A 23,350-nucleotide genomic window follows, 5' to 3' on the forward strand; every position below is an offset into this window, starting at 1 on the left:
CCAACATTCCAGCAACTTTTTTGCTAGAACCCTATTCTTGTTTTAGGAAAGTAAATTAGACATTGAAGGAGGGGATATACTTAAGCACCTCCTGAAAATTAAAAAACAAACAAAAAAAAAAAACACTGGCTTTATTGTATGAAGTGGATGCTCTTGCCAAAGGAGTAGATCTGTCAGGATTCAAACAGCTAAGTTCATATGATGTGCCCAGTAGGTTCTCAGTAAATGAAAGTATATGAGCTTTCAAGCCCAAGTCACCAGCTCTAGGGTGGGCTATGATATCCATTAGAAAAAAACCAAGTTGAAAATCTTTTTTTCACTGGGTAAACATACTTGATTATATTTTATGTTCTTCTGAGTTAATTCCTGAAAAACTATAAAATGTGCCCATTTGACTATAATTTGCTCATGAAACTTGTCATGTATAACTTACAAGGCTGTATTGCATATTATTTACCTTTATAACAATAAACACTTAGCATTGGGTATTTTAGGGATCAGTGGCTGAAATACAAGCTCTTCCAGCCTTTAGTGAGTGCACCCGCGTTATTTACCCAGAAGCCGCGCAGCCATCATCACTGAGAAACTTGAAGGAGCATTAATCTTGCAGTGAACATAAAAAACCATCCACTTGTGCTGTGGGGAGAGCAGTGGAATATGTTGGCTTTCTATGTCAGTGAATTCGAGGCTGAGATAACTTTCGCTTGTCAAGTTGCTGTCACTTTGTTAAGAATTAGAGATTGTATGTTTCCTAAATTTATAACAATATGTCAGTCTATTACAACTAAATGAAAATGAGCAACTCTGGGTTGTTTTCAATATGTAAGAAAAAGGTTTATTGCATCGCTTCTGTGTATCTTATCATTGGAAACTGGTATCTATTTAATTGGTGTGTCATTTATTAAAATGTGACAGCCATAAGTTATCTATACAGAGATTCCTAATGCTGTGTCTTGATAGGAGTACAGCTCGAATTATTCATCCTTCTATTCAAGAGACCATTGCCTGTCATACTGTAATATTTTGTGAGTTTCTTCCTGGGCTCGAGGGAAACTACCCTGACATGCTCAGCTGTCTTCAGACTGCAGGAATTGAACTATTGGTAGAAGAAATTGTTGCAAATCCATGGGCATTTCCAACCCATCCTAGGCTATCATCCTTCTATTCAAGAGACCATTGCCTGTCATACTGTAATATTTTGTGAGTTTCTTCCTGAGCTCGAGGGAAACTACCCTGACATGCTCAGCTGTCTTCAGACTGCAGGAATTGAACTACTGGTAGAGGAAATTGTTGCAAATCCATGGGCATTTCCAACCCATCCTAGGCTGGCGCCCGGGGAACTCCAGCACTTCGGTAGTGAGGGTGCTGAGCTCGCACAGAAACAGACCTTTCTTAGCTTCACCTTGAGACAAGCACATAAGGGGGCAAATGGCTTAAAATACCAGCCCCTTCTTCCAATTCCTGGAGGTAAAGATGGGTCAGTGTTCACTCAGCAGATATTTGCTTGTGCTTGCAGCAGTGCTCCGCCCTAAAGCAGCCACACTGGTGAGAATCCAGCCTTCGTGGGGGCGTAGTCTGTTTCATAAGTGCCTCAGATGTCTGACATTGTTCTCCAAGGGAGGACACGACTGAAAATATATTATGCAAATGCCATCATGTAATTTTAGAAAGCCATCCCTGATAATTCTCCATTCCTCATCTTCAAAATATCACCAAGCCCTGTAAAATTGACCTTCAAATTATTCTCAACTCTTTCCACATCTCCCCACCTCCTCCACTGCTTCCCTGGTATAAATTTATCTTGTCACTGGGCTGTCTCAGTTGCCTCCTAAATGGCCTCCCTACATCTTTTTTTTTTTTCCCACCCCAATTTATTTTTCACACTGCAGTTAAAAAGGTGTTTTTCAAAATGCAAGTTTGATGATCAGCATCATACCCTCCCAACACACACACCTGTAAGCACTTAAATGGAAACATGCTTACACCTCCCTTTCAGCTTTTCTTTTGCTTCTGGTTACTTTTAGGAAAAAGAGCACAATCCTTTTTGTATCCCCTCAATTTTGCCTGAAACTTTTTTTCCTAATTTACTGGGTTTAATCTACTATTGAAAAAGAAAGTCAAGCTTTATGAATTTATGTGGAGACTTGAAATCTCTTCTGTCTAGTAGCAAAGGGTATAGGATTTCATGCATGTGACTTTGGTGGTTTTAGCCATTTTTTGGTAAAGTTTATAGGATTATTTTTCAGAAGTCTGACCTCTTGTTGAATAGCTTTTTAATTTTTTTTAATCTATATACAATATAGTTGATTTTCATGTCCCTTTACTGATTCCTCCCTCCCCAATCCCTCTCCCTCTTCCCCTCTCCCGCCTCCCATCCATCAACATCATATCTGTTCACTTGTCTTAACAAGTTTAAGGAATTGTGATTGTTGTGTCTTCTCCCCCCATCCCCACCCCCGTTTGTTGTGTATTTATTTTTAGCTCCCACAAACAAGTGAAAGCATGTGGTATTACTCTTTATGTGCCTGACTTATTTCACTTAATATAATTTTTCTAAGTCCATCCATGTTGCTGCCAATGGCAGTATTTCATTCTTTTTTTATAACAGAGTAGAATTCCATTGTGTAGATACACCACAGTTTCCATATCCACCCATCTGATGGACATTTGATAATTCAAAACTTAGTGAATTTTTACCCTGTGTCTGCTTTTTAAAATAGTATTGTATTTGATACGTTTATATACAGAACAGGGAAAGTTCAAAAATTTTAAAAAGAAGTAAATCAGTTATAGACTTCTTTGGACAGTTTTACAAATTGGCTATGATTCCAAAGATTTTGAAGAAAAAATATATACTGGCAAGTAAATACAAACTAGTTCCATTTACTAGTTCCTTGGTGTTAAATTCAGGCTGAATTTTGCCATATAACTAGAAAATTATTTGCATTTATAGAAAATTTTCCTAGTCACATATATATAAATACATTCTTGAGACAAATAAGTTATCTGTAAATGTTTATGTACTTTTGTAATTTTCATTCTATAAAGTGAAACATATTGATGTTTAATATTTTGATTTGATTTTTTGGTTTTCTAAAGTATCCCCAAAAGAAAAGTGCCATTCCCTTTGTTTTCAAAATTGATCTTCTCCCTTTAAATAAAACAAATACCTACTACAGATTGCTTTTAAAAGTATAAAAACTGTTACTGAATACAGTAAAATAGTAAGTGTTCTCTTCAGGAAAATTATTTAGACATATCTGAGTCACTTTATTTGGGGGCTTATTCCTCTTGCCTTTACTCCCATAAATTATGAAAGACCATGGAATCACAAGCATTTTTCTTTAATGAGTTCTTGTTCTAGGAGAACTGTGAAAAGCTGGGAGGGGAGGTGGATTTTTCATGAAAATATTTGAAAGCTTGGCTTAAGAAATAACATTTGGATTTCCGAAGCTATTCTAGGTTTTAAGTCAAGTTGATGTTTTCATTGGAAGGAAAATCATCAAAAATTCATCTTTTATTTTAAACTTTCTCAAACACTTGGAAAGAAAATTAATAAAAGGTCTACCTACTTCTCTTCATTTATCTAAATAAAAACCATAAACATGTAATTATTTTATTAGAATATTATTGATTTCTCTACTTTTTTGTGGGTTTGAGACTTGCTCTTGAATTATCATTCAATTTTGTTCATTGTTCTGGGTTCGTAATTAAATATTTGTAAGTCTTAGGTGTAGAAATATGTAAATTTCTGTAAAATTAACATTTTTCTGATATCACTATTGGTGTAAAATTGATAATTATAGTTGAAATGTCACTTAAATAGTCATGATGTTCAAAAGGGCCTCTGATGAAGTGTGTTTGGGGGAATATTTTTCAAATTTGGGACAAAAATGCCTGAGTATATCCAGCTACCCAGAAGCTTTGGGAATAAATTTTATACAGCTGAGATTTTAATAAAATAATGTAAAGAATTTTATAAAATATCATTTACTGATGATAATATGCATTAAATATAACAATTTATTTATATGATTTAAAATTTTGGAAACAATCCCAGTCTTATAGAAATATAGAAACTACAATACGTGGAATTTATTATTCCTGAACTGTTTGAGAGTTAATTGCTGACATGATGCCTGTCATCCCCAAATACTTGTGTTTATACAGAGAAGGACATTCTCCTAACCTAAGTCAAAATCAGGAAGTAAGCACTGACGCATCATAACCATCTCATCCTTAGACCCCATGTACCTCAGACCATCTTCTGTCCATTGCCCCTATTTGGATTTCACCAGTTGTCCCACTGAGAGTTTCTCTAACTGTCCTCAAAGGCTCCAGTTCAGAATTACAGTTTGTACTTAGTTGTCAACCTGGAATAGTTTCTTAGTCTCTCGTTGACATTTCAGATTTTGATAGTTTTGCAAATAACAAGACTGTGATTTCATAAAATGTTTTGATTGTGGGTTTTGCTGGTGTTTACCCATGACCGTATTTAGATTATGAATCTTTTCAGAAATATCGTGGAAGTGATGTTATGTTTTCTTCAGCACATGATTTTGATTTATCCCATTACTAATGTTAACTTTGCTTTCTCAATCGAGATTGTTTCTCCGAGCCTTCTCCATTGTAAAGCTCTTCATTTTTATTATATTAATAAATTCATGGGGGGAGTTACTGTGAGACTATGAAAATAGTACACCATTCCTCCTGAAACATTTCAATTTATTTATTTATATCAGTATGGGCTAATGTATTCAATGTGTTATAATATCTTATAATTTTGATATTGAAGTTCTGTATTTGGCCAAGGAAAGCCCCTTCAAGCTGGCTTCTGTGTCTTTTTAATATGTCCCTATCATTCTTTGAGTACTTACTTGTACAACAGGATATTACCAGGTATGTCTTGTACTTTTCTTGTCCCAGTGCTGGCCAGAATAAGTCATTACTTCAAGGAGTTCTGTTTCGTTTTACTAGAGAGTGGTGTTTAGAAACCTAGATTTGGACACTAGGTGTGGCCATTACTGTGGGGTGTTGTCGTTCCCAGCCTCTCTCAGTTCACTTAGCTAGAGAGGATATGTTTGGTAAGTTTATATAAAGAGTGTATGTGTGTGTTTGTGCACTCATTTACAATTATATTCATTTTCATATCTAGATGTTTATAGATATATGTACATACAATTGTCCTTTGCTAGTCATGGGGACTGGTTCCAGGACTCCCCCAAGGATACCAAAATCCAAGCATGGTCAAGTCTCCTATATAAAACGGCTGGCATAGTATTTGCATATAACCTACACATATCCTATCATATGCTGTAAATCATCTCTAGATTACTTATCAAACCTAATACCATGTAAGTGCTGTGTAAATAGTTGCATTGTTTTTATTTGTATTTTTTATTTTTCTGAATATTTTTAATCTGCTGTTGATTGAATCCAAGAATTCAGAACCCACAGATACATAGGGTTGACTAAATATTTAAAACCATGTGTACACCAATTCACCACCACACAGTTCATTCTGGTTTTCTTTTTCATAAAGCATTTCATGGCTTAGATAATTTATTTATGTTTATTTACTTTCACCACAGTACAGTGAAGCAGCCATAGTGAAAGTTTTTTTGGAGACTTCTTTGTTTTGAGCTCATTACAGTTCTTAACTTTCACAAAACTAAATGGAGGCAGGAGCCAAACCCAGTTCTCTTTCCATGTTTCCTATTTATGTCTCTTTCTTAAAAAAAAATAAATAAAAAATGAACTTTTGAACTTTAGCTCCGTTTTTTCCTAAAACTAATAAAACTCATAGTTTGATTTAAATATAAATTTCTTTAAAGTGGTTAATTATTTTAATATTCGAAATATGGCAAGCATTTGAATGGACTTGCAGAGTATCATGACACCTCCTTTTTAGTAAATATAAATTAATGAAAAGCAATGAGATTTGTGAAAGTGTATGGTTATTGGATTTTGTTATCTTAATGAGATCTGCATCCCCAAGAAAAATGTGTTTTACTCTGATTCCTAAACATTTACTTAAATATACAGGTATTAATAGTGTTGCTAGGTAGGAAGAGAGGGTACTTCCTTTTTTTCTCAATAAATTTATCTAATTATGAATCAGGGGGGAGTGGTCACTTACTAAGGCCAAACTCGAATAACAGTATGAGTTAACTGACTTAATGCCATGTGAAACTGTAGCTACCACATTCAGACAAATGATAATTTAACTGGAGTTTGTTTTCTGCTATGTAGACATTACTTTGCAATTTGTAGGATAATTGCATACATTGCTTCTAAACAAGTTCTTTTATTCTGTGCCAAGAGTGCCTTACAAACTCCTCAACATGTGAAGACTATTTCATAAAATGCAGCTTTGCTCTGGAATACTCTGTGGGTAGCTGGTTTGTATGTTGAATATTTAGTAGCTGCTAATGAGGCTCGTATCAGCTTATCAGTGTCCAGTTTTCTATTATTCCATGACATCACTCTATGAGAAATTTTTGGAGACTCTTGTACCTAGTAACTGCCCTTAGGAAATATCTAAATCCACTCTGAAATAAAAACTTCTCTGATTGATTTATACCATATTAAGACATGCATGCCATCTGTACGTAATAACTTTTTAAGAGGAACTTGGAATAAAAATCCATTGTATTTTGTTCATAATTAGTTTTGGGGGGCCAGATCTTATATTTATCAAATATTTTATTTGGAATGTCATTTATTAACTGGTGGTTTTCTCCTGCTTTAGATAATTTCTGTTACTTAGAGAAGACTTCAACTTACAATTAGAAACTACTTATATGATTTTTTTTCAATTTAATTCATATGCATATCATTTTGGTCATGGCCCAACTTTGATAGAAAATTTTGATTTAGCTTTTATTTCTTTGCCTTTTATTTTTCTGTTTTTATTCCCATTCCCTTATTTCAATTCACTTGCGGGAAGATTGATTTTGAATAATATGGTCATGATGTCAAAACAGTACAAATTATACCCTGCTACCATCTGGAATGGTGAAAAGAAAAGCTTTATTTATACTGTTTTCTTTAAGAAAATAATAAATGTTCTTTCCTCTTCTTTAGGAAATGTATTCTGGAAAGAAAATGGTTCTTGTTTGTAGCCTGATACTATGGTTCATTTTGGAAGATAATGACTTGAAAACTCATTGCTGTTTAACAAAGTAGCAAATACTCCAAGTTACTCACTGTCTAACAGACTCTGCAACGCTGATCTGTGTCCTCACCCAGACAAAACTCTGGTGTAGTTATTATTAACCTTATATTATAGAATAGAGACCTGTGTGGCCTAAGGTCCTGGAGTGGATATGTTAAGTCTCCTTATGTCTGGTTTTCTGGTATGCGTACTGTCTTTTAGTGTTTGCTCATGGAAGAAATCCTGCCACTTATAGCCCTTGCTAGATAATTAATAGAAATTACAGAAAATTAAAGAGATATAGGCCCAGTGCTAAACTGAACTCCCTGGGGAAATTACATGATATTTATTATTGTTTTGACACTCTTCCATTTCTCATCCTATCTACCTTTTATTTTTGCTAACAAACAGGGCTGAATTCTATTCTCTTTCTAGAAACAATGCTACATGAACGAGAAGCCAATTGATATATCAAAAGATGGACTTTTAAAATGTACAACTGTTTTAAAATTATTATATCCATAGAACTTTAATGTCTAGTCCTTTCTGCTTGAAAAGTAAAAGATGACCTAGTATTTGGAATTTTTTCATTGTTTCTTCCATCACGAGTTGATGCCAATTAAGAGTTCCATTACTATTTATGATTTATTTGAAGAACAGCAATTGACATAGAGGAAATGTGGTAAAATAAAAATAGGCCAAATCTACAGCTAAAAGACTCTTTAATGTTTGCTATCTGTGTGACCTGGAAAAAGTAGCTTAATTTTTCTAAGTATTTATTTTAGGTCTACAGAAAATGATAGTGACACCACCCATGCCCACCTCAAGTATTTATATTTTAGAGAGACTGGGCATTACAGCATTTTGTAGTGTGTAAAATGTTCCATTAGTTTAATATGTTCTTATTAAATTCCATTCTGTCATGGACATGAATCCGCTGAGAGATTTCACTCTCTCTAGAGCCAAACAATTAATAGGACTATTATAACTAGCCTGTGGGTACTTCGTGTAGAAATGTTTCTTGATTTATATCCTTTTGCGCAAAGATTTGTTTGACTGTGAAGACACTTTGGGGGGGGGGAAGTCTTTGACTTCTTAGCTTTTAAGTTTTATAAAAATTCTTTTATTTGAGAAAGCCATATAGGCTTCTTAATGTGACCTATTCTCCAAGATGGAGAATACTTAATTCCATGTAGAAACACCTGTCATGCTATAAGGAAAACCAGTTCTCCCAGTATTTTCAGTCATTCCCAACAAAGCTTTGTCATCCAAAGTATTTAGAGCCATTTTTAAAAATTCTTTTTTGAGAACAAATTACCTGACAATATGGATTCTTTTCATATGTACTGCTGATTAATCAAAGGGCCTAAAATCTTGTTCAAAGGGAGAAATGAAGGTGTTTATGAGCTTTGAAGATGTTACTGAACGTGGATATTGCCCTTTAAGTTCATTTGCATGCCTAGATAATTCCTGTTTTTTTATGATTTTCATAGGATATTTTCTCATCTGCAGTTTATTGTTGGAGCTCTTATTATATCAAGCGTTAGATTCACATGCCTCTGTTCGATTTAGATCTACTGCTAGAGCTTGGGTTAGAGTAAGTGCACATATGCTAATATTTTACCAGGTGCCACACACTATAATGCCAGGCAGTGCTAAGCACGTTTAATGTATTATCTCAGTCAATCCTCCTGTCTATGAACTTGGTGCTATTATTACTCCCAAAGAATCTATTTATCCTGCAGATAAAATTAAATCACAACAATATAGAGATTCTCTGGATTACTTCATACCCAGGCACTGTGCAGCCCAGCACAAAGGAGGCCTTCAATAAATATTTGTGGAATAAATGATGCCATCTATTGACTATCCAGTAGAATTTTAGAACTAATAGTTCAAATGCTCTTTTTCTTTTAATACATAATGCAACTTTCATAATGATCTTATTTCATAAAGATCTTATCTGGTCACCTATGTGACTACCTTAGGACGAACCTATATTTAAATTTTCCAAGAGAATTTGTACTTTTTCTCAGGTATAAAAACCCAATGACTTTATGCTTCATAGGATAGTACTGTTTCTCGAATAGGTAAGAAAACCTTTCAATATATATAAAGGGTCTAGGAATTTACTAAGAAAATACTCTGCATATTATCAGTCTAATATTTTCCTTGTTTTTTTATGTTAATGAAAGTTTCCTTACTCAGTCCTTTCACCCTTCAAAAAAAAATCACTTTTGATCTCTGTAAGATTATATTATGAATGCCTAAAACCTTAAGATATGTAGTCACTTAGAAATCTTTGCTCCTGTCAGTAAAAGAAGACCCACAGTGTTTGCATCAACATAGAAGTAAGCGATTCACTTTGTTTGTTTTACTAGTTTGAACACCAAAAATTTCATTATTCTGTACATGGGACAACAGTAGAATATAGATACGTATTCCATTCTGTTCTTTTCAGTTCCATTGTGTTCACACATGAATTTTTGGCCTGTGGTTGTGGTTTTGACTGGTAGGAACTTACAACCAGTACATGAGGCCAGGCCCCCCATAAAATGAAGAAAGCTGGCCCTACATTGTGCATTTCTCATGCTGCAACTACAATAAATTAAGGAAGGAACCCAGCACAGATTGCACATCTCAACCAATGGAGGTCATTTGCTGACTAAGTAAAACTAAAGATTGTAAAAGTAAGCAGTTGTTAATAACCTTTTTTGTAAGTAAGTCTAATACTATTTAAGACAGTGTAAAAAAAAAATAGAAAGGGGTTATAAGATTGTTCCCTCTTGATAGACTGATACTCAGATTAAGGAGATCAAATGTACAACCAACAGAACCATTAGAAAATGATTAACTGTTTGAGTGGCGCTGAATAAGCCCAACAGGAATTTCGAGATGCCTTATGAGTGAGTGCTGAAATGGTTGTCAAGGCACCCTAAACATGTCTGATTGTGAGTATTTATTGAACACTAGGAAGGTTACAAGGGAAATAGCTCCTGCCCTCCATGAGCTTGTAAGAGTCCACACATATATTCACTGTAGTAAGGGGTTTATTGGTAACACCAGTTGGGGGCTTTTTAATGAGGGGCCACTACAGATTGCTTGGCACTCCGAAAAATGATTCCAGAGGACGAATTCTTTAAGAGAAGAGCTGCTAGTCTCTTCTCCCAGGTTTAGATTTTGCTTTATTAGACTACTGTTATCAAAACCCTGTATCATCAATGATATCAAAATGTTCAGCTGTACTTGACAAATCTTTTAACAGTGAATTTGGAGAAGCATACGATGTAATTCACATGATTTTTCTTCATAAATGTATTTGTGGTAAATCTGAAAAATTGGGATTTTTTCCAAGGACTATGGCAAACAGTCCATGAAATACTTTAAATCAATTGAGACCAGAGTCAAAGGACTAGTCTGGTCAAATTCACTCAGCAAGAGCCCTAGCAAGATTAGGTAAGAACTGTTTGGGGCCACCTTGGAAGGGGACTGTGGCCTCAGCAGGCAATTTAGTTTCATGGTTTCCTTTCCAATAAGCGAGGTTCAGTGTTTGTGGAATTGGAGCGAAAGTAAAAGCATCATTAAAATTGTTTATGGTGAACAATGAAAGCAGTTTAACTGAGCAAATTATGCAAAAGCTATTACTTGATCACTCACAGATATGTAAGGCCTGACTCTCTACAGTACAGTATCAGACTCTCTTACTCATAGATTTCTTTCAAGTCCTGGGTAGGTTAGGGGTTGTTAATAAGTTCTATGGCAACTAAGTTAACTCTGGAAAGTGCTGACATTTATTTTTCTCTTTCCTTAGTGGAACTGAGTGTTTCATATCAGCATATTTCATTAAGACACCAAACAGATTCAAATAATGTGCTGTATTTCCAGGTCTATTATAGGTGCCATTCCAAACAAAATATGTATGACTCTATGATTCACTAAGCACAAATACGTAGTAATCTGCCCTTTAATGGCCTCTCAAAATGACAGACCAAAATGGCTTTGTGAAGGTCAAGTCTGATTTAAATTGTTGATGAATTAGTAGCTAATTCTGCATGATTGAATATTAATATGGAACAGTGATAAGTAAGGCACTTTAAAGCTTAATGAGCACATTAATGAATAGGACAAAATGTTTTTCTTTTCACCTTATGTAAAATTTTAAAGCTACTAACATATTGACAATATGTTAATTTCTGATAGCTGCTTTTTTCCTGTGGAAGTTTATGTGGTTAAGGTATAAAGGGTATTGATTTGATTCCCAAGTTCCTGGTACCCACACATTTGATGAGCTGTCAAAATTGCTATTATTAAATGGCCAAGGCAGTTTTATATAAATCACTAATAAATGTAGAAGGTAAAAAAAAAAAGTAGTCAATGTCTTCTAAACTACACCCACTGAGATAAGCATTCCAATTAGAAATTTCATTATTTTTACAGTTCATTTTATGTCGAATACTGAGTTTTATTGCCAAATACCTGACAGTCAAATTGGAAACAAGCCACAGCTGTCAACCTGTAACAGCTCTGGCTATTTGTTACATTGTGATGTTTCTCATGAAAATTTAATGAAGAAAGTGCATTCAAAGAGATTCTGTGCAAAGAGGGGATGGAGAGAATTTAATTACCCTTATTAAAAATAAGAAAGGAACGCTCTTTACATTCTCTGTCCGATTAGTATGCAAGAAACATTATCTTTGTTGTGCATTTGTGTATATGAAAGGGGGGCTCTGGAGTGTACTTTATGAGCCAAGAAGTAAAAGAAAGGTCATGCAAACGTATTAGACTGCTTTGGGAGGGCACAAGTCAATTTCGTCAGCTATCCCCAAGGTGAGGACTTCATTTCCTATAAATGGTTATTAAATCTAGATTTCTTTGGTAAGAGCCGTTAGTAAGTGGCTCAACAATGTTAAGCCTTTGACACTTGCCACGGATCAGCACTGAATATCGGATGTTCTTCAGAGAGATGAACTTGTAGAAGAAAACTAATGACTAGCACAGCAATATTTATGCATTCCAGTGTAACTAGTAGTTAACAAAACACCATGGGAGAGATACAGTGATCTGGGAAATACAAAAACCACTCAGGAATCCCAAGGTTATTTTTATTAACCTTAGTTGGTTGCTTTAAAAATGAAAACAACAAAATCTAAGGCTTTCTCAGAAACTTATTTCTGGATGATAAAGGCAGTGTGGTTCACTTTCAAGCGCTTGAGGTAAATTATTTTTATCCTTTGAAGCATTTTGTGCCAATATCTGCCAAGTGAGATGTTTAATAATATAATATGTGCAGTACAGCAGCTATTGATCTTGCAGCTCTTTTTATTCTAACAACATTAGAACTATGCTGCAGATGTAAATATATTGGCAAAACCTTTAAAGACACAAAGAGCAGTCTGAGGAAATACAAGTGGAATAGATTGTTAAAATTGGCATAGCTAATTTTCAAGGTGTTCCTCATTCCATTTTTAATTTTTAACATTGCCTCGGATCCTTACAATCATTCTGAAATTCCATTCTTCCCCACTGTTTCTGTCACTTAGCTAAGCAGAGGTCTACAGTGGACAAGGTGTGTAAGCATTCATGTAAACAGAATGTATTACTGCTTCCTCAAAAGAGCCACATCTTTCCACTTAGGTAAATTGTAGCTCTCTGAAATTTACTTTGATTTTTTTTTTTTTTTTTTTCAGTCCCTAGCCCTAACTCCCTGGTCTGATAGGAAAGTATTCTCTGGTGAATCCAGGTGTCAAAACTCAATTTGCCACAACTTCTTTTGTTCTTTCACGGACCCTCTGTCCTGCCCAGTGGGACAGCCAGAGTCTACTTTTCCTTATAAGCCCATCAATTTTCTTTTATAATAATCTGGACCTGTTGAACACTGAACTTTTCCTTTATTGGGAGCTTTATTCTTTGGTGGTATCTTGACTTTCTTTCACCATTCACATCCAAAATTCGAGATCTCCAGTCCTTAACTATTCTTCTGATGACCTCTCTACCTGAAGGTCTGTGTAGTAGGAAAAATTTTCTATAATCACTGGGATATATTCATACTTAGGCTTGGGAATCACAGGAGTTGTTCTTAAAATCTGGAAATTTAAGCTAGTGCGATGGCAGGGGATTTGAATATGAATGAGACATGAAGGAATTCATGCTATTGAGGGATAAACTGATAACTAATAAGTACGAGACACTGGATGTAGATACTCACTGCTATGGTAGCTCTGAGGAGGAAAAGATTAAATGTGTTTGAGAGAGCTTGGAAATGCTTTACAAAGAAGGTGATTTTTGCTGGGTGGCTTTCTGGAGGCACAGAGTACTTAACAGACATAATTGTCTGGGGAAAGGTGAGAATTTCATATGGTCAGAAGAAAAGTTTCCCATGGGGGAAGTGACCCATGAGAGGCTGAGAAAAATGGGACCTGATTTGAAAGGAGTTTGCTAGCCAGGTTTAGGAGATTAGGTTTACCCATAGGCTGTGGAGGGGAGACAGTACAGAACACAGAGTTGACTGACAGCACACTGGAGCCATCAAAATGGAGCCCCTTCACTAGAGATGATAAGTCAATCTCGATGAGATTCACAGGATTGACTGTGGATTCATGGGTCATACCAGGGCTTGGAGAAACTAGATGCCACATATGATGACTTCCATTTTTTTTTTTTTTTTTTTTTTTTTTTTACTGGTGTTAATGCTTTTGAGTCATTTTAGAATTGGTGGCTCATGAAAATTCACAAGTGGTCATGAGGGAGTGTTGATTAAATTAATATCAAGACTAACTGGAAGACAAAATGTTTCATAATAGTCTTCAAACAAATTGCTAAATTCTCATTTGGAGTATTATCACCCATCTAACTAATTTAGGTTTCCATTTTCTTCAATGCTTGGATGGAATACACCTTTCTAATCCTGGCTGGAAGAGCTGGCAATGTAGGTTATCAATGTGCGGTGTGATTGGGAGATCTAAGTGGGCTTTCATTTATGAAGATCTGAGACCTGGAACAATTTTGATGTGGGTAGGGAGAAGTGAACTTCGAATGAGTTGGAGACTCAACATTTAAGAATTTCAACTTTTTAATTATTGACAATGGTGCAGGCCTTTGAAAGAAAGAATTCTTTTACTCTAAGAAACGTAGTATGATTTTGTGTCAGTAAAGGGGAGTTGCTTTTACTCTTCTTTTGGAAAGCATTCTCAGATGATTTGGGGATTAATTGAAACTCCTTACAAAGTAATTCACTTGGATTGAACCTTAGGCTTGTGTGAAAAAATATATACAGTTTTACTAAAAAGTTATAAGAAAAACATATCAGCTTCGAGTACAGAGAGCTTACCCTGGCTCCTGGCTAAGTTGCTGCTTCCTCCCTGTTCCTTCTCCACTGTAGCACACTTTTCCCTCAGTGGAAACTTTCTTGCCTCAATGCCTATGCTTGTGACGGTCCCATCATTCTAAAATCCCCTTCTTTTTGCGACTTGGCCCACTTGACTCTTTCCTAAAGGACTGTTTCAAACCAGAGCGCCCTCTTGATTCTCACTGACTTCCTCAGGCACAAATACTGGAATGACTTCTCTCCCTGTGCTCTTCGAGAACTTCCTGCGTCCCCTCATCATAGTCTGTGTTTCACTTCTCTGAGCTTTGTGTTAGTCTGTTGTCCCCTACATAGACTGTTTACTCTTCTAGTCAGGGACAACATTGTGATGATGTCATAATCTAAATAGTGATTGTGATGGTGTCATAATCTAAATAGTGCAGTGGTGCCTGGTTTGTGTTTTGTTCTCAACAAATGCTGAATAAGGTAAAGGGAGAGGTTATGGGTAATATCCCTTGAATTTTGAGCATCTGGCTTGTTAGCATAATGTTTGTATCACATTTTGTCTTGCAGAGGATCAAATTCCCAGGGGCTTCCCTACCATTGACATGGGCCCACAGTTGAAGGTGGTTGAGCGTACACGCACTGCCACCATGCTCTGTGCGGCCAGTGGAAATCCGGATCCAGAAATCACCTGGTTTAAAGATTTCTTACCTGTCGACACAAGCAACAACAATGGTCGTATTAAGCAGTTACGATCAGGTAGGGTCTTGTTACTGTTTCCACTGACTCCTAGATAATTTTTTAAATCTTTCTCTCTCTTTTTTATTTTTGTTTTATTTATTTTTAATTTTTAGGTATTGATTTTTCTCCTCTTTCCTTTCTCTGTTAATTGATATGTTGTCCATGTCTGTGATGTCATAGCCAGTTTCTCCTTCTCTCTGTGTTTTGCAGCTTCTGTTTAATCCACATTGCTCACTGCTGTGACTGTATTTTTGATAATTTTTTAATTTACTGCGTTTTCGCAGTATTTGACGGATCCATTTTCTCTTCTTTCTTTCTTCTTTCTCTGTTTTCTTTTGAAACAAACTTATTTCAACACAACATTGGACTCCATTCAGAACTTGCAAGGAGTTCCAATGATTATATCCATTAAAAAACAAAATGTTCATGTTAAACACTAAAATGATTCAATTTTAATAAAGTGTGTTTTCTGCTGTCTTTTCTACATTTAAACTCACCAAAGTACCAAAGTTTAGAAAGTTTGGGCACATCTGCTTTCTTTTCACTAATACATAAACACAGAAATGCAATCTCATGAGTAACCATATGTATTTTTTAAAAAGTCATTTACAAAGTAACAAAGGAGAGAATTTTTATTAATAACTTTTATTATATCGTTGTGAATGAGCATTTTCTGCACATTAGCCACAGTAGTGTGTGTCCACGCTAAAGGTTTTGAGCCCTCCAGTGACTGGATCTACAGAAGTCTGCTTTTGGTGTAGACTCCAGCTTTTGCTCTTTTCTCTCTTTTTACCCTTTTTCCCCTCTCCCCTTCCCATCCCAAAGTTTATTCCTTTGCTCTCTTTAGATTAAAAGTAGAGATAATTCTAAACTTCTTAATTTTAAGAGCCTGTCCCTAGGTAATTTCGCACGGGCGTATATGAATAAGTTATTTACTTTGACTTTGGTAGTGATATAGAATTCTAAGTTGCTTAACTGCCTGTCTTCCCAGAGTTCTCAGCTTTTGACCTGTCCTGTGATGTTAAAGCGTCTTGTTAACTGCCTCTTTTGCTTGTTGTCAGCAGAATTGTGTAGATTAGCATTCTGTTATTGTAAATAAAGAATTAATTATTCACATGTAACATAGATGATTTAGTATATAAAGCTTTAACTCTGAAAAATTTGTACCAAATTATAAGGAATATAATAATATTTTTATGCTGTCTTTCTTCTCTCCGTATTTAAATCTCCAGAATCCATTGGTAAGTGCTTAGTTCTGCAGCGCACTTCACCCCCACTAATTTCCATATTCAAAATATTATTATTATTATTATTATTAATAAAATGCATGGCATGCATTTTACTAACTGTCAGTGTAGGCACCAGATTTCGGTAGTGGCGCGCACACGCACACCTCCACAAAACTGTTATTGCAAGAACACTGTATAGAAAAATAAAATAGTACACAAGTTATATCACACAAACGTAACATAGTAAGTAGCATAATATACCCAGCCAACATTTTTTGTTACTAGTCTTTAGTATTTCCTATAACAGTATATATATATGCATATCTATATATATACTTAAATAGATTAGCCAGTATTTTCCTAAACTTTGTCTTTAAAAATTTGTATAGTTTGTTTTTTTTGTACTTTTTTTATAAAGGATTTGAGGCATATCAGATATCATTCTAACCCTAGATGACCCAAGACCTAAGAACTCAGTTGCTTCTCTGAGAAAGGCAAAGCTGCCGACTGTGGTCTTTACCCTCTGTGATATAATGCAACTTTTATGATCTAATACCATCTAATATATTCCTGTTTTACCAGTATAGTAATTCAAGTTTCTTTTAAGACCTTATTTAATTCTGTAAATCTAATTTAATTCTTCTCCCCAGCCCTAGCCTCCTCCTTCTCGTACTAATGCTTCTTCTTTCTAATCTTATTTGCATTCATATTATCCACCCAGGTGGTACACCAATAAGAGGTAAGAGTGCTGAACTAACGTTCACAGAATGATCTTGCTCATTCTTTCTGTCCTTTCATCCCTCTCATCCTTGTCCTGTTTTCAAAATCATTCCAGGAGTGTCCATCAACTTTATTTTTTTCCTTTGTACTGTTTGGTTATGATCAGTGATTCTCACATTGTGAACTTTTCTTTCCTTTCTCTTTTTCTCTTTGTTTTGTTCATTTCTTTCTTTATGAAAATGATTATTTAAGTTGTGATATGCTTCAAAGAAAGCATATCCAGGTCTTTAGACCACAGACCAGTCACAGCGTACCATCTGTCCCTCTTTTTTTTTTCCTTTTCTTCTTCCTTTTTCCTTTTTCTTTTTTCTTTTTTTTTTTCTTCTTTTTCCCCCTCTTTTTTTTTTCTTTTTTTCTTTTTTTCTTTTTTGTCCAATCGGAGAAAAAAAGATCATTTTTTTCTTCCTTAGCTGTTCTTGTTCTGGACCAAAGCCAAGGTGGTCTGGAGAACAGTGGCAGACATGCAGAAGACAGCCTGGAACATCTGCTTTTTGTCTTTATCTTTCAAAAGGTTTTTGCTTTTGTTCTTCAATTCTTTTTTCTCTTAATGTCTTAAAAGTCAAAGAATGACTCCCCTTTCCGCCTGATCCCACTCGCCTACAAGCTGACAGCAGTGCTTTTTTCCCCACTTCTTTTTTTCTTGGATGACTCATCTCTGGATTTTTGGATCTTCTGTCCTTCAGGCTATGGAAACCAAAGGTGCTCAGTATTCTTGGGGGTATGTGGTATTGCTGGTTTTTCAGACTTCGACTCAGTGTTCATTTCTTTTGTAATTCTTGTTTTGTATTTTTCTTGGGGTTTTGTGACACCACACTGCTAATCCCACTGGTGGATTTTGATGGGTGTCTTAGGGGATCTGTCTCGAGGTCCTCAAGCAGTGGTTGGTTGGCTCTTCCTTGCTGGCATAGGCCGTGCTTTTGAACTTTTTAAAAACCTTCTAATTCAACTGCTCTTTGTTTTTCAGCACATGTAATAAGTGATTGTAAGTCGTGGCGAACTGTCTTTCTTTTCTTCAAAGTCTGCATGTCTTAAGGGAGTTTTGTTTCTTTAAGTAATATTTTGATAACTTATAATGACTAATTTTAATTTTTCACCCTGTGCAGCCTTTTTGTGCTCGCTGCGTATTTTTGCCTTTCTTCAGCAGAAGACTTTCTTGAAAACCCAGCCTGGTTTTTTTTGAGCACACCTACCTTTTGCGCCACTTTTGATACCAAAATGAAACAAAACAAAACCAAAAATTAATCTTTTGTTTTATTTAAAAGCCATACTTCCTTGAAGCAGTCTCACCCATCTTCATTTTATTAGTCTAGGAAATAAGAGTGTTAATTATGACTAGAAGTCTTGCTTGGGAAAAGAGATATTGTTTTCTTATGCTAGCATTGATGATGTAAAAAATAATAATAATAATCTGTATATGTTTTTCTCATCGCATCATTTTTTGTCTGTGCACCTTAGCGAAAGATTGAATCGACGTTGAGCGGACCTTCGCTTTGCAGGGCTTTTCATATTGTTAAGAGGTTTAGCGTTCTGAACTGAGAAAGCCTTCTCTGATCATCTCTTTGGCAATATATTTTATATCCATACAGGAGCCCTTCAGATCGAACAGAGTGAAGAATCTGACCAAGGAAAATATGAGTGTGTTGCCACCAACAGCGCGGGCACTCGCTATTCTGCCCCCGCCAATTTATATGTCAGAGGTAGGAATGACTTAACCCCAGCACCCCTCCTCTACTCGGGCTCAGGAAGAGTTAAGATACCCACAGGGTCTGTGTTGCTATGTCAGTATTTAACAAGCTGATCTGGTAATAGTTACAGTAACTGAAGCCTTTTAGTAAATACAGAATTAAAATTTTTAAGTATTTTGTTTAAAAAAAGACAACTCGAGTATAATCTGTCCTGAGGCTTGAAGTTTGTAAGTATATTTGGATTTTTGCATCTTGGTTTCTATTTTTACTTCATTGATTGGACTGTGCCTTGCATTTGTTTGAGGTTTTCCTCTTTTTTTTTTGGTTGTTTCTCTTGTGTTTCCTTATCAAACCCTGACATAATTGCTTGGTGTGCTACTAATCAGTTCTCTGTGCAACTCCAAGCATAAATGTGTTTATATCTTCACAACCTCTGCTGCCGAAGTGTAAGGATAAAGCTGCTAACTTTATAAAACATGTGCTACATACATATAGCACAATTGTATTTTCCTACTTCTTTTTATGCTTTCTTAATTATAAGCATACAGTATTATTTATGTGCATATATATATATACACATATATATGCACATATAGACACTCCTATTTATTTAAATTATTAAGACTTACTGAAAAGTTTAATCTTTTGATTGCCGTGAAACAGGTTGTATTTTTTAAAATAATTTGGTTGTCCTTGGAACAAGATGAATTATGAGGATATATTCCTATTTTCTCATAAAGTAATAGAAATGATTGAATTTTGACCTTATGAATGGCTGTGCCTTTCATTTCAACTAGAAAGAAGTACTTCCTCTTCCCTGGAGTTCTCAAAGCAGGTTCCTGTAGTTTTTTTGTCCAGTGGAAACGCTCTTATATTCCTCGTCTACATATCTGTGAATAACCACAAAAGGCATGGGTGGGGAAGGGAACAGAAAAAAGACTGTGAGGGCTTTAGGCTACAATAGGATGGGTTCCCGTAAGAAAATATCTAGCTTGATTTTGAAATTTTTGTTCTAGGTAATTTTGTTTCCCTGGGGATGTTTTTCTCTCCTTTCTTTCAGTGGAGTCTGGGGTGGGGGAATCTGAAGAAAACCATTTCTTCTCTAAATTCTTTGCAAACCCCTTGATCCTTTTTATTCACAATGGTGACCTCCTTTGCATGAGGCATGTGTACCTTTTTCCATGAAAAATTTCAAAATGATGCTAGCTATTGTTTCTAATACTGTGTTAGTCCATGAGGTATTGCTAACTTTTCCAGCTGAGATAGGAAGGATGAACTAGAGCAAATAAAGATGTTCAAGTAGCAGTTGAAAGCCTTGATATGGCCTTTTTACTCTCTCTGTGTTTCCCTTGTTTTTCTCCTTTCCTCATTTCATTGTGTTCTGCATCAAACCCCCTACATCCCTCAGAGCTGCGAGAAGGTTGGTGTGTTTTTTACTTTTTACCCACCTTACAAAACTATTAATTAAACCAATAACAAAGAATACAAATGAAATGAATGTAGCTGCATTGTGGTCTTCTTTTGGTTAATGGTATGTTTCAGCAGAGAATGCCCTGGCCATGGCTTCTGGTGCTTGCTGGTGGTGTCTAACTGTGGTGCATGGTGGGCGAGAATGTCCCCGGGTGCATGGGAACTGGTAACACTTAACTCTCTAAGGTCCAGTGAACTTGGTCAGTGTTCCTGCTTTCCTTCCTGCTCCACTCTTCCCCTCTCCCACCCTCCCTTTAATTTCTGTCTTATAAGGATGCCTGCTGCCCATAGAATGACTTTTTATAGCTATTCCCGTAATCCCAAGCATGAAGACTAAACTCTCCTCCATTTTTCTTGATATGTTCTTTGACACCTCAGAGTCTACACTGGCTCCTGCTTGCTTTGTGTAACCTCTGTGAATTGGCTGCAGGAGGCATGCTTAGCTCTCTCTTCTTCTCCTATGACTGTCATTCACCCATGAGGCCATCGCAGTGAGCCCTCTCGAACCAATAAAGGTTTATCTCGACCTTAAGTGCAGCCAAAAAGTTTTCAGACAGAATTACTTACTGATCTTCTTCTTGGGGTTATGAGGTTGTTTGTTTACCAGTCTATAAGTTTCAAAATCACTTTATTTTCTGTATTAAGGTATGCTCCTAAAGATGATAGTCTCGATCTAAAATTCTAATGGTGTAATGCTTTGCCAATAAAAGCCCAAGACGAAACCTATTTATCTCTCACCCTGTCCTTGTACCATGTCCAAAACACGTGTACTTAAACACACATAAACATGCAGATTATCCGAAGCAGGAACACTGAACTGTAATTGCTTGGTAATTTTTTCTGTGTTATGTTGCTTTAATATGATCTCTCTTTAATATGTCATGTCCTACTGTTTTAGATCCAATGTCCCTCAATTTGAATGTATACATAAAAAAGCATCTTAGTAGATGTTGGTGTCATTTATGTTGTCTTACCTTAGATACGAACTGAATGGAATCCTGAGTGTGCAATACCTACCTCCCTTCCTGAATTTTCAGTCTTTACCTTTAACAACCCGAGTTTAATCTCATATTTTCCAACTTTAACCCTATCATCCCTTAAATCCCCAATTCAGTCCTGTACTTTACCTCCTCCCTTTGTGTTGAGTTCTATTTCCCCATCGTTCCCTCTGCTGCCATTGTTGTCTTGGACTCCAACCATCCTCCCATTGTCCTCAGCACGGGCCTTGAGATTCCCTCTTGTGCATGCCTTGCATGATCCAATCCAGTATCTCTACTGGTGCTGGCCTGTTTCTTCTGTGACTGTAAATCGATGTTTATGTATATATCTCTGTGTTTGTCCCAGTGTTAGTGTGAGGTCTTGAGGTTGCATCCCCTCTGAATCTGAAAGCAAATCAATTGCACTTTCAGTGTACTCTAGGTGATGTTTTCCAGGGCTGGGATGTGACAATGTGGTCCCACACACACATTCACATCAACTGGAAGTGCACAGCACTGAAGTTGGCTTTGATACTCAACTTAAACATGCTGGTGACCTTCCAGCCCCCATTTCTTCATATACGTGCATGCATAAAATCATTATGTTATATGCATGCATGTATATGTTTTTGTGTTTATCTTATGCATGATGTTTGTGTATTGTTAGTTTGTAGATAGTTTTTTTGTGGGGCCCTTGTAGGTCTGAATCAACTTTTGTATGAATGTGTCTAAGATACCAATGACTAAACTAAATAAATTCTTCTGTGTATACACACACCATACTTGTATGGTCTGTATTATCCACAGTATTTTTTTTTTATGTTTTGTTTTCGGAAAAACCAAGCTACGTTTCAATTGTTTAATTGTGTCTGTACAGTGCATGTCATGTGTTTAACAAGTCAATTTTTTCTTGCCTTGTATATGTTATCATCTTCCCTTGTGTTTTGTTCCAGTTCGCCGTGTTCCACCAAGATTCTCTATTCCACCCACTAATCATGAAATCATGCCAGGTGGAAGCGTTAATATCACCTGTGTGGCTGTGGGGTCACCAATGCCTTATGTGAAGTGGATGTTGGGGGCAGAAGATCTGACACCTGAAGATGATATGCCAATAGGAAGAAATGTCCTAGAACTGAATGATGTAAGACAGTCAGCAAATTACACCTGTGTTGCTATGTCGACACTGGGTGTCATTGAAGCAATAGCACAGATCACTGTCAAAGGTATGCTCAGGGGACCATGCTTTGAGGATCTGGGTACACTCAAGCCACCTGACTTAATGCCTATAGAAAGTCTATCCTCAGAATTCTAAAATGAATCAGTTCATTGTTTAGTGTTTCGAATATGCATAACTTTATCAAATATCTATGGTATAAGATACACATATTTAGGTAGGCAGATCCTGTCTTAAATGTATTGACAGCCTAAGTAGGGATAATCGTCAACATAATTAGCAATAGGCAGGGCCCAGGCACTAACAAGACAGAATCAGGGATGCTTGACCTGTCAATCGTTATAACAGGACTGATGCATACAGGTTTCATGTCTTGATAAGTATCACAGGAAAAATCCAAATAAGTGTTAAGAAATGTCTAAAATCCTGGAAGACAAAGGAAATAGAGTTGAAATCAACATGGCCTAAAAATAGATACTTTAAATTTTTGATGGGCCCTACCATTAAATATCAAAATGCAAGTAGCATTATATTCTGTTTTACTTTTATCTTTAACCTTGCAGAGATGAGTGCTCAGGAAATATTCTCTTCTTGAATTAAATGTATTAAATATTACCAGAATATTCCATGAATATTTTTGAATAAAAGAAAAAAAGAACATGTGTGGGGGTACTGGTTGTTTTTACCCATTGTTTATTTACTTCTAGAAAACTTTTGCAAATTGGGTCAGACTGAGGTTTACATAAATTTCCTGCAAAAGTCTAGAACTATTGCAAGATAAACACAATTATCTTTCTTTTCTAGGAAGTATGATCTTAGGATATGAAACACA

General features: G+C 35.9%; 1 protein-coding gene across 1 annotated transcript in view; it reads left to right on the forward strand.

Annotated features, from left to right (window-relative positions):
* The window catches only part of LOC103597074 (receptor-type tyrosine-protein phosphatase delta), a gene marked incomplete at its 3' end in the record, with an annotated part of 296,277 nt that overhangs the window by 194,718 nt on the left and 78,209 nt on the right, over nucleotides 1-23,350 (forward strand). Inside the window, exons 4-9 of the mRNA XM_008580873.1 lie at nucleotides 15,033-15,221; nucleotides 16,436-16,444; nucleotides 17,154-17,171; nucleotides 18,799-18,909; nucleotides 20,306-20,317; nucleotides 22,298-22,567. Coding sequence (XP_008579095.1) covers nucleotides 15,033-15,221; nucleotides 16,436-16,444; nucleotides 17,154-17,171; nucleotides 18,799-18,909; nucleotides 20,306-20,317; nucleotides 22,298-22,567 — 609 coding nt within the window. The remainder of the gene's footprint in view (nucleotides 1-15,032; nucleotides 15,222-16,435; nucleotides 16,445-17,153; nucleotides 17,172-18,798; nucleotides 18,910-20,305; nucleotides 20,318-22,297; nucleotides 22,568-23,350) is intronic.

Source organism: Galeopterus variegatus, unplaced genomic scaffold, assembly GCF_000696425.1.
Source record: "Galeopterus variegatus unplaced genomic scaffold, G_variegatus-3.0.2 Scaffold2184, whole genome shotgun sequence".
NCBI classification, from domain to species: domain Eukaryota; kingdom Metazoa; phylum Chordata; class Mammalia; order Dermoptera; family Cynocephalidae; genus Galeopterus; species Galeopterus variegatus.